Source organism: Mytilus galloprovincialis, chromosome 6, assembly GCF_965363235.1.
Source record: "Mytilus galloprovincialis chromosome 6, xbMytGall1.hap1.1, whole genome shotgun sequence".
NCBI classification, from domain to species: Eukaryota; Metazoa; Mollusca; class Bivalvia; order Mytilida; family Mytilidae; genus Mytilus; species Mytilus galloprovincialis.
The window spans coordinates 63388401-63408253 of record NC_134843.1 but is presented as its reverse complement, the minus strand read 5'-3'; the positions used below and the strand labels follow the sequence as shown (position 1 = coordinate 63408253).

Below are 19853 nucleotides of genomic sequence, written 5' to 3'. Positions count from 1 at the left end.
AATTGTTCTGCAGTTCATAATTTACCCCAATGACTTCCTTTGTAGTCGTAAAAGAAGATATTCACTGAATCAAACAGTTTATTATCGATCTGAAGCAAAGGATACATGCATGTTTAAGCTATTGAGCAAACAACAACCGCACTACATAGATCAACAAACGACGTTATAAATAGTCGTTCGTGAGACGTTAATTTAGAATTGGGCGTTTTGATTTAAAGCGATTTGCTTAATGCATTAATCGCTGAAAAACTATGCTATAATACACAATTTGATTAAAATCAAAACATATACCCTTTAACATCTCCCCCTTTTCTTACTGGAAAACTTACCACAACATTGGAATATTTCAATAGAAATGTTAATTGACAACGAAACAATTATAATTCTTGTATACACTAATTAATCGTAGATTAATTTCAGTTTTCTTCAAAATTCGAATGTCATCTTCAGATATTAAATAAAAGTGTGTTTTTTTTTGTGTTATGATATATGTTGCCGAGTATATTTTCTTTCGTTTAATGCAAATATAAGCAAGCTGTTGAACACTAACATAACACATGTTCAACAATTGTCATGAATGTCTATGAATATTATCGACTATGCAGCTGGTTAAGATTTTTAAATCAATTTTGTCACATTTTATCATCTACTTTATTTGAAAGAAATCAGTGAATTCTGATTTCCTTCTTGGGGTTATTTAAACGGACATATGCAATGTGAAATGACCCTCCAAAATAAGAAAATAATGAACACTTGAAATCGAATTTAGAAGATAGCAGATATTAAACAATAATTTTATCTGATTTTTCTATTTATTTACATATAGTCAATTGTATTGCTGTCATCTGAGCACATTGGTTCATTTCACGACAGCTCTTTGAGAGGTTTGTGTACTCAAACTTTTTTGTGTAGGGTAATGTAGACTGTATCATATCTTTTCGGCATGATGTCGACTTTGCCTGGAAGGATGTCTATATATAGGTGCAATATCGCATTGGTATTTTTGGTCGTTTTCTATTACAGATCACGTGAATATATCTGTATTTTTTAAAACAAGAGTTCCAAATGGTAAAGTTGAAATCATCACTTCGTAAATTTTACGGACGCCATCACGAGTTGGTTGACCGTTATAACACAAATGTTATTTCCGACAGTAGAAACTATCATATTTATACATATATCTTCAATAATTAACTTAGTTTTAAATTTTTGTCATTTTAGTCCAGTCAAACTAAGATTTATCCTCAAACTAATTGCAACAGAAAATGTTTTAGTTCTTATTTACAGCATTATGCCCTTTATATACACAGAAAAAAAGTCCCATACAATCTAACTTGAGGAAAACTCAAAATCAGCATTTTTAATTTCCTATGGAAATTAACATTGGTAGGGGAGATAACTCCGCAAAAATTAGTCTTTTTTGGTCAGTTTTTGGTTGATTTTCTTGAAATTTATTTAAAGTATGATACTTTGATGGGGTAATAAGTTTGTATTTGACTAAATTATATAATCTTCTACTCATGAAATGTACAAAATCGAAGTGTTATGGGTAGTTTTATTTTTTTCGTTCATTTTTCATTAAAGAAATTGCAAATTTGAAGCTTTGTGACCATTTTGAAAAACTAATGTGAAAATTTGGTATTGTTTATATCTGTATATTATATTTTTTCAGCATCTTACTTATCTAAAGAAACTTTAAACTACAAAAAGAAGAATACATGGTTAATTATTTGGATAAAATTTGAGATTTTTTACCTTGACATGTTGAAAAATTCAATAAATGGTCAACTAATGAAATTACGAAATCTAGATTATAACTTGATAAAAGATATGAATACACCTTTAGAGTTGTTTTGTTATACTCTAAAGACCGCTAAAAATCAAGAATCAATACATTCTAATGAATAAAAGCAGTAAAGATTTAATTTTGTATCAATTTTTAATGATATTTCTGCCTTTTTTGAAAGAATTATCTCCCTTTTCAATGCAAATCTCCATAGGAATTTTAAATGGTGATTTTTTTAGTCTTCCTCAAGTAAGATTTTATGGGTATTTTTTCTGTGTATATTTTAGGTATAATGCTATAGATTAAAACTTAAAAATATTCTGTTGCAATTACTTTCAGGTTAGGGTCAAATTAATGCTAGATTGACTGGACTAAAAAAACTACCTCATTACGCTAAAGTTTCTAAATTTCGTTCACGTTAATTCAAAAGCAAATATCTGTTTTGCCTCCCGAATTAATTAACAATTAAATTTCACACTATTTCTGTTCATGTAACAACTGTTTAGCCTTTAAAAAAAACTTTGAATTTTTATTCATTTTTCAAGTAGCTGATATTATATATTGTAAATATAATGTAACCACATGTATTAAACTACTTTAATATCGACATCGTCATTATAGAATTGACAATTTTTATATGTATGAAATATAATTGACGATGATGATGCTTTAGCATATTATTTTATCAAACAATGCCTGTCGGAATCTCGTGTTTACAAAGATTTACGTTTTAATTAAATGAGTTAGAATAAAATATAATTTACCGATCTGAAATTTTAAAGATCCGTATAGAAGATACAAATCATTTTTTTGTTGACAATCAGTTCAAAGATTGGTATTGTCTAACTATTGACATAATTCTATATCAACAGTCTTATAATTGTTATACAAACATCAAATACTAACATTAATATAATATTTTATGATATATTCTCCTTGGATGTATAATAATTGATATACAGGGATACTTAGCCTTATGCTGTAAGCTAGGTAAATTGTTAAACAGCATTTAGTGCAATAAAGATGATTTAATTGTTTCCAAAAAAAAACAACATCAAATACCATATTACAAACCTGATCTTGAACTACATCATTCTGTTAGAAATTTACTTGTGACGTCACTTTTGTGGCGTCGATCAAGTCGTATGGACGCTACTGCGTAGTTCAGTTATGCTGTTTGTGCATTTCTATGTTGTTTTACGTGTTTGTTTTTATTTTGTGGTTAATCAGCACTTTGGTGTTGACATTAATATCAATTTTATGGTCATTTTTATAAATTTACTGCATACAAAAGCATGAATTATTCTAAAAACTAAGGATTTTTATTTTTCCAGACAAAGATAACCTTAGCCTTATTTGTCACAAATTTTGGATATCTGGATCACTAATACTCTTCAACTTTGTAGTTGTTTATCTTTTTAACATTTTTGATCTGATCGTCACTGCCGAGTCTTATGTACACGCAACACGCGTTTGGCGTATTAAATTATAAGCCTGGTACCTTTGATAATTATTAGCATGTCGATATGTATTTTTGATTTGTTCATTCATTCCAATTTCAAAATATTAAACTGAGATTGTAGTTTGGTGACCATGCATATTTGTTATTGTCACTTGTCTCTCTCTCAGTTAGAAGATGTATTGAAGCCTTTTTAAAATTTCATCTTATTATTAGCTCTAATCCAGTTCAAATTCATCACCAACACATAATGAGTTGTTATAATATAAGGACAACTTAAATTATGTTTTATCTTGATTTATTCATCAATTTGTCTGTTGACAGTTTCTCTCAATTATTAATATGATACAATGTTACGAAAACACCAAAAGTTCCTTTATATAGTAAAAACGGCTCTAAACAAATAAAAAATATCAAAAGACTTTGGGGAATTTACTTTATGTTTTATATTTATTCCACATTAACACAATATGTTATCAGACTTTGTCCATACAATTAAATTGCCTTCCGAAAAATTAAAATACTAGAATATGTCGAACATCAAATGCAGTCCCCAGAACACCTTTGAAATAATTTCTTGATTTACATCTAGATATTGACAAGGGAGGTAGGTTGAAAACAGAAGTTTGAACAGAACTCAATTGTAAACTTTCCATTTCAAATTTTTTAAGCCATATTCCTGGACCACCTGCATAAGGAGTACATATCTCTCAGTTAATACAATATTCCATTGCTTTTATTTACTATCAGTATTTCCTTGGTAGAGGAATACTCCTCGATAGTTAGCAATTCAACCGATATAACCAAGGGGTGAAATTGAAATCATCACGAGTTATGGAATAGTTGTGTCATAGATTACGACGAATATGTTCCAAATATTGCAACTACAATCCTATTACTTTTCGCCGAGTATAATCTACCGAATTAGATATATCACTGTGTTTATACGTATATGAGCAAAAATGAGTTTTTCGTGTTTTTGTGAACTGGTGTTTGTCTTTTTCTTTCAATCATGACATTGTCCGTTTTTGTATCTTTCTCTTTTTTTTTAAATCAACGATCCTTTTCTGTAAAATTAAAGGGTTTTGTTCCCCAAGCAAGTTGTAGAACGTATCAATTTTTTATCCAAAATATGCATATTTCGCATTATGCTGCATAAATTTTAATTTTCTATATTAACTTATTTATGCTGTTGGCTCAATTAATATGATTATCGTTATAAGTATTTCCCTTTCAACACATTATTTTTTGTGATTGTAAATATTTTCTTCCTTGCCATACACGTTTGTAACTCATGTTTTCCTTAGTCATAGCTACATGTTCAGTATCACTTTCATATAATTTATGAACTAAAACAGAAAAAAGATAATGCCTAGCTACTTATAGGTTATTGTTTTTGTTCAATTATTTGTTCAATCCTAGTTACCGACCGTGCAAGGGCTGTATAGCCAGTCAAGGTCGTTAAAAACTTCAATTTGTTGTATCCTATCAGATATATGTGACAGCTTATAAATTTACACATTATTTGCTTAATATAACTAATACAACCATAAACATTTGATAAGAATTTCTCTTTACTTTTATTTTCACTGACTAAGGAATATCAAGAAAGAAAAGGTAATTGAAATTATTTTGTTTACAAGTGCTTTAGAATCGATATATGATTATGCTGTATTGCTGAACACTATTTGATAGACTTATTAAAATTAATGTCTCTTAAAAAAAATCACTCTTATCCCTAAAAAGCCAGTATCATAAGCATAGCGTTATAATTTTTTTTTTTATAAAATAACTTACTCAAAATAAAATTATGATGAAGATCACATTAATAATCAAAAACAGGGCAGTACTAAAAAAGATAAACCGACGTGATTGGACAAATTTATAGAAAAACAGCCGAAGGCAAAATACTCAAACTGTCGTTTGTTCAGTGAATCAGTGTAAGCAACATCAGAACAAGTTTAAAATGCAAACATGTCTCACCAAAAGATCAATTTAATCAATTTACACTTTTATACAGCGTTATTCACAAAAAACCAAATATTAGTTAGATCTAAATTTCTACATAATGTAATGAAAGTTGATACTGTAAAATGTATACCAACCATCTTACAGCAAATTTTATTAGACTCGCAGCCTAATATGCATATGGGTATATAAATAGTCGTAACTGAAGTTCTGAACAGCTGACTGATGAGTCAATGCAATTCCAACTGTTAGTGGTTTGCTTTTATTGTGTGGTGGTTTTTTAACTCCTCAGGACTAGTAGCAAGAATGAAAACTCTCAAACATTTTTAACAAGCAATAATCTTAAGTGTCTGTCATTAGTCACATGTCGATAAATCAGTTGGATGCTTTTTGGCTGTCTTGCATTCCTGTTTTCCGTTATTAATTCTAGCATAAGAAGCCTATTTGAATTAGTCTATATGTGGTCATTCGATGCGTTTTACAGCTCTAAGTATAGTATTTAAAAATTATTCAAGGCCGTAACCTTTCCTATAACTGTTCACATCCACTTCCTTTTGGTGTTGGAAATAACAATACCTGTCACTATAAGCAATTACACCACATGTTAACACAAAGACCATACTGTTAAGGAGGGAGATGTAGTTGTGTCAAATATGTTAAAATTTACGTTTTACATGAGGACGGTAACCTCAATAATTCATGTTAAAAATGTGCCAGACTTACCATTTTTGAAAGTAGCATATCATTATCACTTCGCATGTAATGAACGTGACCCATGAATTGGTTAATTGTTTGCTCATATAAAAACCAGAAATATTGTCATTAGAGTTACACAATCATCGAACACTTATAAGTCATAATTCTTTTCTTAATGTTTCTTTTATGGAATATGCTGGACAAATGTAGTGGTAACCCAGACGAACGTAATTACTTTTGCTAAATGTTTTTCAAGGCAAATTACTCTTGGCGGAGTTATCAAATATTTTAAATTTCGCAACTAGACACACGATTCGTACTCAATTAACCCAGTCATGTACCGATTGGTCTCATCGGTTCTTTGTGTAGGGTAACCACATGACACAGACAAAACAGATTCATTGATATGTTTTGTAATTTCTACATGATTTTTTTTTATAGATAATGATCACCAATGCTCCAATTGTTGCAAATCAAACACAACCGGTGCAAACAGATTTCCGAATGTCACGGATGAGAGCTCTCCGGATCCTTGGTGGAGCACAGATTGGTCTAGGTGTAATATGTGTTATCCTTGGTATTGTTGGAGTTATTCTTAGTAACACAGAAAAAAACAAACGTTGTCAAAGTAATAACAGCGGCTATGATTACATGGATTATGTGTATTATTATTACTATCGTTGCAGTGATGCAACCGGTATCGTAATACTGTATTCGATTTGCATTGCTTGTTCGGGATGGGTAAGTTACACAGATTATGAAATCATATTGCTTCTTTCATCTTATGTCTAAACTTTTTTCCATGCATTTCTAAGATGTTAGAGTAACAGTCATGTATAATGTAACTAACTTAATCAAATAATTTTGCAAAGGTTAAAAATTAGATGTTTTCAAATGTCATTATAATGCTTGTAAAAGTTAAAACAATCCTGTGTAAAAACTGATTATTAAGATTATCATGTATACAATATTATAATATTGTTTGTATCGGAACTATCATTGAGTTTGTTTTTTGTCAAAACAAAAACATAGTTAAATATATATTGCTATTTTAAAACCGTCATAAGAACTCATGATAATACATAGTTGTATTACTATTTACTTATTTGTTGCCATTGCACAATGTATTTTTTTATACTTCACGTTAAAATGCCATATTTTGATTGGCTCATACGAAGGTGCTAATTTACTATATCACATAGCTGAGCGGGTGACAATTATTTTGAATGTCACCCTCTCGTCCGGACCAATAAAAATCGATAATTAAAAGGACAATGAATTGATTTTACATCAAGTTATTAAATACAATGCGTTAAGTTCTACGTTTTGGCCCAGAATCTATTATTTGACTGTCAAAATTAAAAAATAAATCATCTTGATTCACTTCTGTTGATTTTTCTAAAATCCGTTGTAATGTACGTGACGTCATAGAAAATACTTTTAAATAAAATGCATCTGTAAAAGACAAAAATGATAGGACATTTAGTATAATAAATTAAATAACACATAGCTGAGAGGATGATAGAGCAGATTGGTACCCCTCGAAAAAGCATTGTCAACCTTGGCTTTGCCGCGGTTGACAATGTTTTCTCGGGGTATGGCTTATTTGCACTAAATACGTTGTATGTGAACTCAGTGATACTTTAGTCTGTGCAAAAATGATTAACATACCTCATCGAAATTTATTTGAATGAGCCAATATATGATTCGGCTTTCAATTGTTTTCTTACGATCGCCACTAATGGGTCTAATATCTATGACTCGGGCGTCTGGCACAAACATTATAAAGTTTGTATCTTACAACAAAATGTAGATGAGTTTTTGAGATGTGTCTTTTTAATAAACCTCATAAGGTCTGATACATTTTTCAGTTGCTAATGATATAAAGAACAAAGTTTTCAATATCAATTCTGAGTCAACCACTATTATGTATGTTGTGACAAGGAATCTATTAAACCAAGAGTTCCAAATAGTGAAGTTGAAATCTTCAAATTTTACGGACGCCATCACGAGTTGGTTGACCGTAATGGAATAACCGTTTCACAAATGATATCGGATATGTTCCTTACGTCGTAACTACAAACCCCTTCCCTTTCATGAATGTGACCTACCGAGTAAGACTATTTACCGGATTTGTTATCACATAAGCAACACGACGGGTGCCACATGTGGAGCAGGATCTGCTTACTCTTCCGGAGCACCTGAGATCACCCCTAGTTTTTGGTGGGGTTCGTGTTGTTTATTCTTTGGTTTTCTATGTTGTGTCATATGTACCTTTGTTTGTCTGTTTGTCTTTTTCATTTTTTAGCCATGGTGTTGTCAGTTTATTTTAGATTTATGAGTTTGACTGTCCCTTTGGTATCTTTCGTCGCTCTTTTGTGACCTTTTTGAAAATCTTTCATATATATAAGTTCAAAAAAGAGAATATTACATAACAGATAATTGTATTGATTCAATATTGCTATTAAATCAGGATTAAAATAAAAATTTCTTTAAAAAAAGCATGGCATTGAATGCTACTACATTGTACGTAAGAATATCATAACACATATCAACACATCATGTATTTTTAATGAACAGCACTTTTCCAACAATATATCTGGTTACTATGAAGTTAAACTTTAAAAAAAGATAAAGAATTCAGAAAGCATCTATACAAAATTATTTTCGCGGACATAATTTTCCTGACGGTATGTTCAATTCACAATGTAGTTACGATATCGACGATATCAAGGATATTAACTTTATCACTATATACCCCTTCCATCTGTTCATCAGATGTCCTGTTTTTTTTTTTTTTTACATATGTGGATATCGACGATATCGACGATATAGACTCGATATTGGCATTACAATTTCCATCGTCATTTGTTGCTTTAATCTTAAACGTTGTATGTATCGTAAATAAGTGTCAATATTGACGATATCAACGATATTGAATCGATATCGACCATTTAATTTTCCCTCGTAATGTGAAGCATTAATTTTGAATTTTACATACATTTCAAACAAGTGTCGAATAAAGGCAACAGTAGTATACCGCTGTTCAAACTCATAAATCCATGGACAAAAAACAAAATCGGGGTAACAAACTAAAACTGAGGGAAACGCATTAAATATAAGAAGAGAACAACGAAACAACACTACAATGTAACACACACAGAAACGGACCAAGCAACAGACAAAATCCCACGAGAATAACAAATATAACATCAAAACTAAATACATGAATTTGGAATAGACAAGTACCGTGACACTTCTTATCGCAATGTGAATTTACACTCAAAAATAAGAGAAAACAAACGACGCAACGTTAAAATGTAACACACACAGAAACGAACTATAATATAACAATGACCATATTCCTGACTTGGTACAGTATATTTTTAAAATAAAAAATGGCGGGTTGAACCTGGTTTTGTGGCATGCCAAACCTCCCCTTTTATAGCCATGTGAAATATAACATTAAGATGACAACTCAACACCACAGGACTATTCCATTGATTACGATGATGATTCAACGATATCGATTCGATATCAACATTTAAGATTTCCTTGTAAAGTTTAACATTCATTTTTTTCTTTGAATAGATTTTACGTTGTATTCATCTGAAACAAGAGTCGATATCGACATTTTAATTTTTTTTCCCTTGAAACGGGATGTTTTGAATAATAACCAATTTTGTTTGCTAATTGAGAATTAAGCTGAATAAAATAATTTAAGACAGCAGGGAAGATAGTTCTGTTTTAATTGGTCATTACTAAGAGAGCTATTTAAACTGTAAATTTAAGTTGTCTTTAGTCTGGTCTAAATGTCAGAGTGTCCTACTTAATTACACAATAAGTTGTTGAAATTAGATAACATATTTTCCGGTACAGAAAAATTTCACTTATGACCAATGCATGATTAGATTGTATCTTTCTTATTGGTCAATGATCTTGCGGGATCAGCACGAGTTCACGTTCATTTTATCATCAGCATTTGATGTGTTTACTTGTGATTCTTATCAAACAATTTGTTAAAAATTCAGTCTCACCCACATACTTCCCTTTATGTTATCTTTTGAAGTAGATATGTATATATGTTTATTTATGGGACATATTTTTCTTCCTACCTCTGCTATTCTTTGTCATTTATTCAATTGATATGATATTAGTTGATGTAATTTCGTATTAATTATGTATTATTATTTATATTAAAAATATGAACTTTTATGTCAAATGTTTTATTTACAAAATGTATTTTTTGAATTTTATGATTTTGAATAAATGACCTTTTTTCGTCAGTTTAGTTTTTATATCATATAGCAAATCAAGCTCAGACTCTGGCCTGTGTATACATAGGATGTTTATGGTATCTAGCTGTCTATCTTAAAATGTGTATTCATTTCAAATAAATGTTAATTTCAACATCTTCAACAATATTGATTCAAAATCAGAATTTTTGTTTCGCTCAGTTCATATATTTATGTTAAAAGTTTTTCGTCAAAATCCGAATATGCTTACTTTGCGAACATTGTATGCAAGCGTAGATTTTGCCTAGTTCATCTCGTGCTACTGAATGTGATAGCAATGGTTTAAAGGTAATTCAAACTTTTGCTTAGGTAATTGACGAGGAAAATTCACAGTATACTCATAAAGATGGGTTTTTTTCTTTTTATGCCAAATTTCCTTCTACATTCAATCTCCACGTATATGTGTAAGATGATCAAATTAACAGTTAAAATTTATCAAATGTTTTACCAGTAACCGTTTTACGTGTCTTGGTATATTTATCGTACTCAGGTATTGATATATTAACACTCTTAACCTTAGTTCAAATTACATCAAAGTTGAAATTTATAGTCACCGATTCGAACGGCTTTTATCTCTGAATAAACGTTATACCGCATAGAAGACTATAAAAGCAATGAAACTACAAATTGGAAACATTTCGAACGTGAAAACAAATGGCCTAATTTATGTCTAAATTAAAAACAAAAAACAAACAACAATCACTAAATTACAGGCACTGACTTGCAACAGTCACGTACGGAATGCAAGGGGTTGTCAAATTATGTTTGTAGGCACCGAACCATGCCCCCTTTTTCACAAAAAACGGCGCGTCAGTGGTGTTACAGTACGACATATATACGATCAGTTAAAAAAAGGGCTAACTCAATACCAAGCGGATAAACACAAAAAAAACAAGGTACAGATAGCAGTTACTGATAGCTAGTTCAAAGTAATTACAACTAGTAATATTAATGTTTCTCGGGTTAAAGGCTCTTTTCTGTTGTAATCTCTATTAAAATTGACAGAAGTAAATTTATTTACTTTTATCAATAAATATTTTGAGAGAAAGTAATACTTGGTATTATATTTTTCTTAAACATTTTTTTCCCAAATGGATTTAATAATATATCAAGGAACATATTTACATTTTCTGTTTTTTAATTAAATACTTTTATTTCGTGTCATGTTTATATATTTTGAGTATATATAGTGATAAAAATATTAATACAAATCCAATGTACAAATGATAATGATTGTTATAACATATTTACTCCTCTTAAATATCACTTTAAATTGTTTTCTGTTTCTTTGAAGTGCACAAACTATTTTCAGATTCCCCTTAGCGTTCTCCCATACTTCTCAAGTATACTCAACATATGTAAAAATTTCTGTAAACTCCATTGCAATGTCCATTGTCACATTCGACATATCAGTCTTTATAAAAACGACTGTAACCAAGCCTCCGACATGGTATGGCTAGGTTTGACATGGCTGACTTAAGCAAACAATGATATCCATTTGATATCGTGTCGATATTGCTGATATTGACTATATCGACATCTGGGTAAATATAAGACATTATGGGCTCTCTCTAGTGTACCTTGTGTAGAATAATCCACAATTTATAACAGTAAAACACAAAACTTTACAATTAGAAAAGATATAAAAGAAAGCAAGGCCTTGAAAATTCAGTACATTTAAATGCACAATTGAATATACAGATATCATATAATCTGTGTGATACATGTATTCATAATATGTAACAAACATATCTATGTGTGTTGGTTGCTATGAACAATTTAATGCTATAAAGATATAATACTTCATTTTTAGTTTTGTACATTTAAATGGACAAATTTGTTATTATTAAAAACAAAACAACAAATGTGCAGATTTTCTTAACTTTAATTTTTCATTCACCTTTGTTAATATCTATAATTATTCATTTTCAGTTTATACTGACAGGTTGTTTACCTTTATGTATGACAGAAAAACGGCAAACAAGCTGGAAATGTTTAGTAAGTACTTATATATTTTTTAATTATTAAATTGTAAACGACTTTTACTGAAATCATAAACCTGTATAATATTGACATAACATAAGGACATGAATACAAATAAGACATCTATCCGACAGAGTGCAAATGACGGGTGTTTAAACAATTAAACGCGTACAATACTGTACGGCATTCGAAAAAATGCAATCAAGTTACTCCATTCCGTATTCATTGAGCTAAAGAAGATAAATATGGTGAAAAATTTAAGACGGACAAAACTTTTTACATGATTTATAACAGACTTCAACGATACCACATATTTACTAAAACACTTAAGTTATCAGTATATGTCAATATAGCTCGTAATTTATGTGTCTGATTTAGAAATGTTGAGCAGTTTATTATGTACATTTTTTATTTGTAGACCGTAGCATTTCTGGTTTGTAATATACTATCAACGGTTGTGTTTTCATCCACTGTGTTTATTTTAGCAATTATGGGGGCTCTTATTGTATCTGTAAGTATTATCAACGAAATTAAGAAGTACATTAAATAGCAAGGTAGAAACTGAATTAAAACAATAATGAATGACATGCAGTGGTATATTAACTAGAGGCTCTTAAGAGCCTGTGTCGCTCACCTTGGTCTATGACTCTATGTGCATATTAAACAAAGGACACAGATGGATTCATTACACAATTGTGTTTTGGTGATGGTGATGTGTTTGTAGATCTTAATTGACTGACCATTCTTGCTACTTACATTTTCTCTATCTGTAATGAACTTGGCCCTTTTGTTACAGAGGAAAATATTTTGTAAAAACTTGAAAATTATTAAAAATTGACTATTAAGAGCAAAAACTCCTTAAGGTGTCAACTGATCATTTTGGTCATGTTGACTTATTTTGAGATCTTACTTTGCTGAACATTATTGTTGTTTACAGGTTATCTCTATCTATAATAGTATTCAAGATAATAACCAAAAAACGGCAAAATTTCCCTAAAAAGTACCAATTGGGGGCAGCAACCCAACAACAAGTTGTCAAATTCATCTGAAATGTCAGAGCAGATAGATATTGACTTGATGAACAATTTAACCCCTTGTAAGATTTGCTCTAAATGCTTTTGTTTCAGAATTATAGGCCAAAATCTACATTAAACCAATATGTTCTATTTTTAGCAATGGCGGCCATTTTAGTTGGTTGGCTGGGTCACCGCACACATTTTTTAAACGAAATACTCTAATAATGATTGTGGCTAAGTTTGGTAAAATTGAGCTCATTAGTTTCAGAAGAGAAAAATTGGTAAAAAATGACTATAAAGGGCAATAAATCCTTGAGGGGTCAACTGACCATTTTAGTCATTTGACTTATTTGTAGATATTACTTTGTTGAACATTATTGCTGTTTGCAGCTTATCTCTATCTATTATAACATTGAAGATAATAACCGAAAACGGCAAAATTTCCTTAAAATTACAAATTCAGGGGCAGCAACCCAACAACCGGTTGTCTGATTCATCTGTAAATATCCGAGCAAATATATCTTGACTTGATAAATAATTTACTCCTAGTCAGATTTGCTCTAAATGCTTTGGTTTCAGAGTTATAAGCCAAAATCTACATTTTGGCGGGTAACCGGACACATTTTTAAAACTAGATACCCTAATGATAATTGTTGCCAAGTATGGTTTAATTTGGCCCAGTAGTTTCAGAGAAGTAGAATTTTGTAAAAGTTAACGACGATGGACGCCAAGTGATGAGAAAAGCTCACTTGGCCCTGTGGGCCGGATGAGCTAATAATTCTAACATGAAATCATTCAAACGTTTTGAGTACATACCCGTGGTAAAATATGAATATATTGCATGGGCTGTTCCGATCGTACTCACACGTAATATGCATTTTTATGAATGAATTACTCAATGTCATAGGACGATTACGTAAGAATTTAAGCTTTTTACGGGGAACACATGCTTGTGAAAACGTTAAACATCACAAGAAAACGTAAACAAACGATGCAAATTATTGTATGTGTCAATTTTTTATACCTATGCATATAAGACATATATAAGTAAGTTGTCATTTAAATTTGTCCAAAACTATCTAAATACGTTACCAATAGGTACCAATCTGTTATATCGCCCTCTCAGCTATGTTATTTATATAATGTACTATCATTTATGTGTTCCTTTGTCCTGAGTGTTCTTACGTTTATGTGTACTGTATTCCTGTCACGCAATGAAGTGATTTCAGCATTGCAATATAAGCTAGAGGTTTGGCTAGTCGTGACACATAGTTCAACCCACCATTTTTCTCAAATTGTCCTGTACCAATTCAGAAAAATGACAGTTTTATCTACAGTCCGTTTCTATGTTTGTTCGCGTTTGCTTTGATTGTATTTCAGTCTTTCCGTTGTTCAATTATTTTTCTCTTATTTTTGATGTGTTTCGCTAGGTTTATTATTTTTATCCAGATTTGTTTTTGCGTAATCGAATTTTGACTGTTGAAGAGGGATATTTTTATAGGCTTTATTTAAAAACTACTACACTTAATTGTATACTAAGACAATACTTTCTACATATTATAAATCAACCTTTTGCATTAAGGTAAATAAAACACTTTGTTTTGCCACACAAATATTATGTGTGGGCGTGTAAACGAAACTCGCATCCGGTGTATTTAATTATAAAATAAACCTGGTACCTTTTGATAGCTATTATTTGTGTTTTTCTCTCTCCTATATATTCTCCGATATAGTTGTATTGAAGTCCACTTATGCTTTTACAATAACACAAAATAAAAATACTTCCTGAAATTACGGTCAAGTAATAATGGTTGAAACTGTTTTATTGCATATTTTCATATTTTTTATTATTTTGGGATTAATTTTCAGAATAAATTTCATAATGAAGGTGTTGTTACAGTATTTGCCATTCTAGCTATTTTTGCTTTCATCGAATTCATCATTTCTATTGTTGCTGCATCACACTGCTGCTGTTGTTCACAGCTCAATATTGGAAATGTAAGTATATTCAGTGTTTTCTCTTAGTTATATATTTAAGGTAGATTCATGGTATACCACCATCTTTGATTGTACAATGATAGTACATAATCGGTCTAGTTTCTTGTCCAAATCTGCAAAGTTGGAGACAGATTTGTAATTTATTGGTTAAACTGTTAATCTATATAGAGAAGACTTTGTGATTCATTTCATTATTGACGATTTTTCAACAAATACCAAATTAAATATTTGTGGTTTTAGAATCAATTTTTCAAATTACCCATTTGAGGGACATAACACTTTAAATACAAAATTTATATTGGACAGATAGGGACATTTTTATGTTGTTACTTCATTTACTTGTAGCATGAAAACAAGTTCGGTGACACGATGTTTTATTTTTATTTTCTTAAAACGTATTATACAACCTATCTTCTCATATTTTATTTCATAAACAATCTAAGCTTTTGGCAATTTGAACGACTCGTAGCTTGGATAGTAGCACTATGACCCATACTATTTATTATATTATTAAAAAATCATAGTAAAATCTTCACTTTTCAGAGTATAAGAAAACTATATCTGAGAAAATATATACCGATCATCTAATTTAAACGTAGAGTGTTTAAATATGTAATATTTTCATATAACTTTTTTCTTTTGCTTTGGAAATAAAGCCATTTTCTAAATCTTGTATAACATAAGCTGAACGTTATTCACGTCACAGTTACAATTGTAACGTAAGTGGTATTTTGGACATTGCTGGAAAACAAATGTACATTGTTGTCGGTGCTGCTTCCTAGAAATTTGAATAAAACAATTCTTAAATTAAAGTAACATTTATCTGCTTATCACTTGGCGTCCGTCGTCGTCCGTCGTCGTTAACTTTTACAAAAATCTTCTCCTCTGAAACTACTGGACCAAATTAAACCAAACTTGGCAACAATCACCATTGGGGTATGTGCAATGAACTTTAAAAAAAAAAATGTGTCCAGTGACCCGGTCAACCAACCAAGATGGCAGCCATTGCTTAAAATAGAGCATAGGTGTAGAATGTAGATTTTGGCTAACATCTATGAAACCAAAGCATTTAAAGAAAATCTGCCATTGGATAAAACTGTTAATCAGGACAAGATCTACAAAGTATCTGCCCTGAAATTTTCAGATGAATCGGAGAACCCATTGTTGGGTTGCTGCCCATAAATTGGTAGTTTTAACGAATTTTTGCCCTTTTTTGTTATTATCTTGAATATTATTATAGATAGAGAAAACTGTAAACAGCAGTAATGTTCAACAAAGTAAGATCTACAAATAAGTCAACATTACAAAAATTGTGAGTTGGCCCCTTAAGGAGTAATTGTCCTTTATAGTAAATTTTCAAGGTTTTTTTGTAAATTTTGTAATCTTTTACAAATATCTTCTCCTCTGAAACTACTGAGACAAATTTAACCAATCTTGTCCACAATTATCATTAGTGTAACTTGTTTTAAAAATGTATCCGATGACCCGTCCGCGAACCAAGATGGCCGACTTTGCTAAAAATAGTACATAGGGTAAATTGCAGTTTTTGGCTCATATTTCTTAAACCAAAGCATTTAGAGCAAATCTGCTGCGGATAAAATTTCTCATTAGGTCAAGATCTATCTGCCCTGAAAATTTAAGACCAATCGGGAAATTTGTTGTTGGATTGCTGCCCCTGAATTGAAAGTTTTAAGAAAATTTTGCAGCTTTTGGTTATTATCTTTAATATTATTATAGATCATGTACATAGAGATAAACTATAAACAGCAATAATGTAGAGCAAAGTAAGATCTACAAATTATTCAACATGACTAGAGTGGTCAATTTACCCCTTAAGGAGTAGTTGCCCTTTATAGGCAATTTTTTACAATTTTCATAAATCTTTTTTTAAATGTTTTCTTCTGTCACTTCTGGGCAAGTTCATTATAGATAGAGATAATTGTAAGCCGCAGGATTGTTCAGAAAAGTAAGATCTACAAACACATTACCATCACTAAAACACAATTTTGTCATGAATCCATCTGTGTCCATTGTTTACTATGCACATAAACCCAGGTGAACGACACAGACTCTTTAGTTTTTTTTTTTTGAGATTCTTTTGAATGTGCATTTTATGTCCGTCTCGATGTACAAAAGTTGTAAATTGTTTGCTATTAAAATCGGGAAAGATCTATCTTGCCATGTTATATGCTCATTTTAACATTAGTGGGCAATCCAAGTACAAATGTATATTTGAGAACTTTTCCACTTTTCGAACACTCGGTATAAACATATTGACAATTATATTAACTTAGAACGATCAGAGAGCATGGCATGGCAACACTTTTTCATAAATACATCAACATTTAAGTTGATGAAATAATACTAGTATATAAAAATAAATTGGTCACACAAACAAACAATCATGTTTCTTAATATAAAGTCATGTTGAAGAATTTAAAGTGACATATCCCAATTATGCAATCACTTAACCGCGTGTTAAACATAACAAATCGTATTTAATACAATAAATAGTCTTTTCACTAGATATATCTGTTACATGCAATACAATGTATGCATTTATCATTTTCCAGCAACAAAGTGTCATATATATCCACACAGTACAACCTGGAATGATGCATAACATGCCTAACACTAGAATACTTACAGAGAACCAACACGAATACGATCAACTATGGAATCCCGGAATGGCGGGATATAATGGTCAACAGCCGGCTAATATAACAATTAACCAACAACAACCAAATCATTTACAAGGAAATAGGATGCCAATACAAGACTACCATCGGCAGCAATCACAACCATTTACAATGCCTACCCAACAACAGAACATAAACACGCAGCAATTGGTATACTCACCTGAAGCTGCTGGTTATACGACAATTCACGAAGTTAATAACACTATTTAGCAATTATTTTAAGTAACTCAAATATTCCAAGTAACATGTTATACATTATTGGAAGGAGATGAAAATGTATGACTGTTATGAATTCAAGAACACTTAAATGTCGAATAAACTTAATGTAATTGTTTTCCCTCCAATTGCAAGGTTTTTCAAGCATAACTGTCAAGTTTTGTCTCAGTCAGAGCTATTGTTTTAGAGAAAATCACTATAATGTAAGGCCATATCCTACGGTGATTTCAGTCTAATTTCTTCGAAAAATCCTAATTTCAGTGTATCATTATAAAATGCAGTGTTGACTTATATCTGATCATATACTCATGATGTATGCATTCAACCAATTCAATATGATACAAAAGTCAACTTTAAGATGATTGCACCTTTTATAGTTCATTTAAGGTCTGTTTTGGTCTGTTTTGGTCCATTTTTCCTTCTTCCTTCTTTTTTCAACAAAACTTGATATCTTTAGTCTAAAAAATAAAACAAATGTGATTATTTTCCCCAAACAATGAAATAAATGTAATGTTAAATCAATAATTAAAGTGTTTTAGCTGAAAGAACTGTCCCTATAAATGTTAACAGTCTCCACGGAAGTTTCTATAAGCCCTTATGCGTAACTTATGTTTTTGGTATGTTCCCCTAGTGTGACAAATAACGGTTCCCTTTCAGTCAATCTTTTATTGTTACTAGTATCAAAGTCTTTTTATTTACTTATAATAGTATATTTCTAATAGATTTACACAAAAAATGCTCTTTCTTGTATTTTATATTAGAAAATGGGGAGAAAGAGTAATAAAAAAATACCTCAAAATGTTTTTTAAAAGGGTTATGTCCTTTGGAATGCTGGTAAAACAAAAATTGGTAAGAATTATAAAGTTAAAGTATGTGAGACTGGATTCTGATGTGTATAAATCCAGGGCAAATAAGTGTTTAGATGATGTTTTGTCACTGCAAAATGCAGACGGCACAATGGCAAATTGTAAACTTTTGCGACCAAAACACAAAAAAACATGACATTAGTTGATACATACTTTAATGCTGAAGTGTCATCTGCAGACCAATTCACATATAAAAATTTTCATCAGACTGCTCTTCAGAACATGGTTAATATTGAAATGAAAATTCACATGTTGTATAAATAAAACTGTAATGGTGATTTAAAATTTGACACAAATTTTAAAATTTAAACTGAATACAGCTTTGTCTGTCCACCCTTTTGACTTAGCAAACACCCGTAAACCCCCATTTCAATGCAATTTTACCTCAAACGTGCTTTCTGTGTCTCAATCTATTCCGAATAGTCCATGTTTATAATGTATGAACTGGTTTAGTAATAATTTTTAAAAATGAAAGTACAATAAGGTCACGAGTGCACATGTAGTTTCCCTAAATAGGTGTAATACCACCATTGATTTTCCCCTATTAGTCTTTGTTAAATTGGCACTTTTAAAAAAAATTGTACAGTATTTACCTTTATTTCAACCAAAGAAATACTTTGCATATATAAAGTTTAATCCTTTGCAGTGCTACAGTGAAAATTTCACACTACATTTCATTGCATATAAGAAAGTAACCATCACCGGAAGTAGACAACCCAATTTTTACACTGTTATTTACTGGTTACCTGCTTAGGTACCTATGTAACCTTAACTTTCCAAAATATTTTATAAGACCATCAAATAAAAAAGGAATGATGCTTTCAGATACCCAGCATAAATGTTTATGACTAAGAAAAATTTAAGTGCATTG

At 30.7% G+C, this 19853-nt stretch overlaps 1 protein-coding gene across 1 annotated transcript; it reads left to right on the top strand.

Moving 5' to 3' along the window:
- The first annotated feature begins 4802 nt into the window (after window positions 1–4802).
- LOC143078252 (uncharacterized) lies at window positions 4803–18664 on the top strand. The gene is made up of 6 exons (XM_076253171.1): window positions 4803–4862; window positions 6351–6650; window positions 12137–12202; window positions 12606–12698; window positions 15073–15201; window positions 17775–18664. The coding sequence occupies exons 2-6, from the start codon at window positions 6354–6356 to the stop codon at window positions 18108–18110; spliced, it is 921 nt and encodes a 306-aa protein (XP_076109286.1). The 5' UTR covers window positions 4803–4862; window positions 6351–6353; the 3' UTR covers window positions 18111–18664.
- Window positions 18665–19853: the final 1189 nt, after the last annotated feature.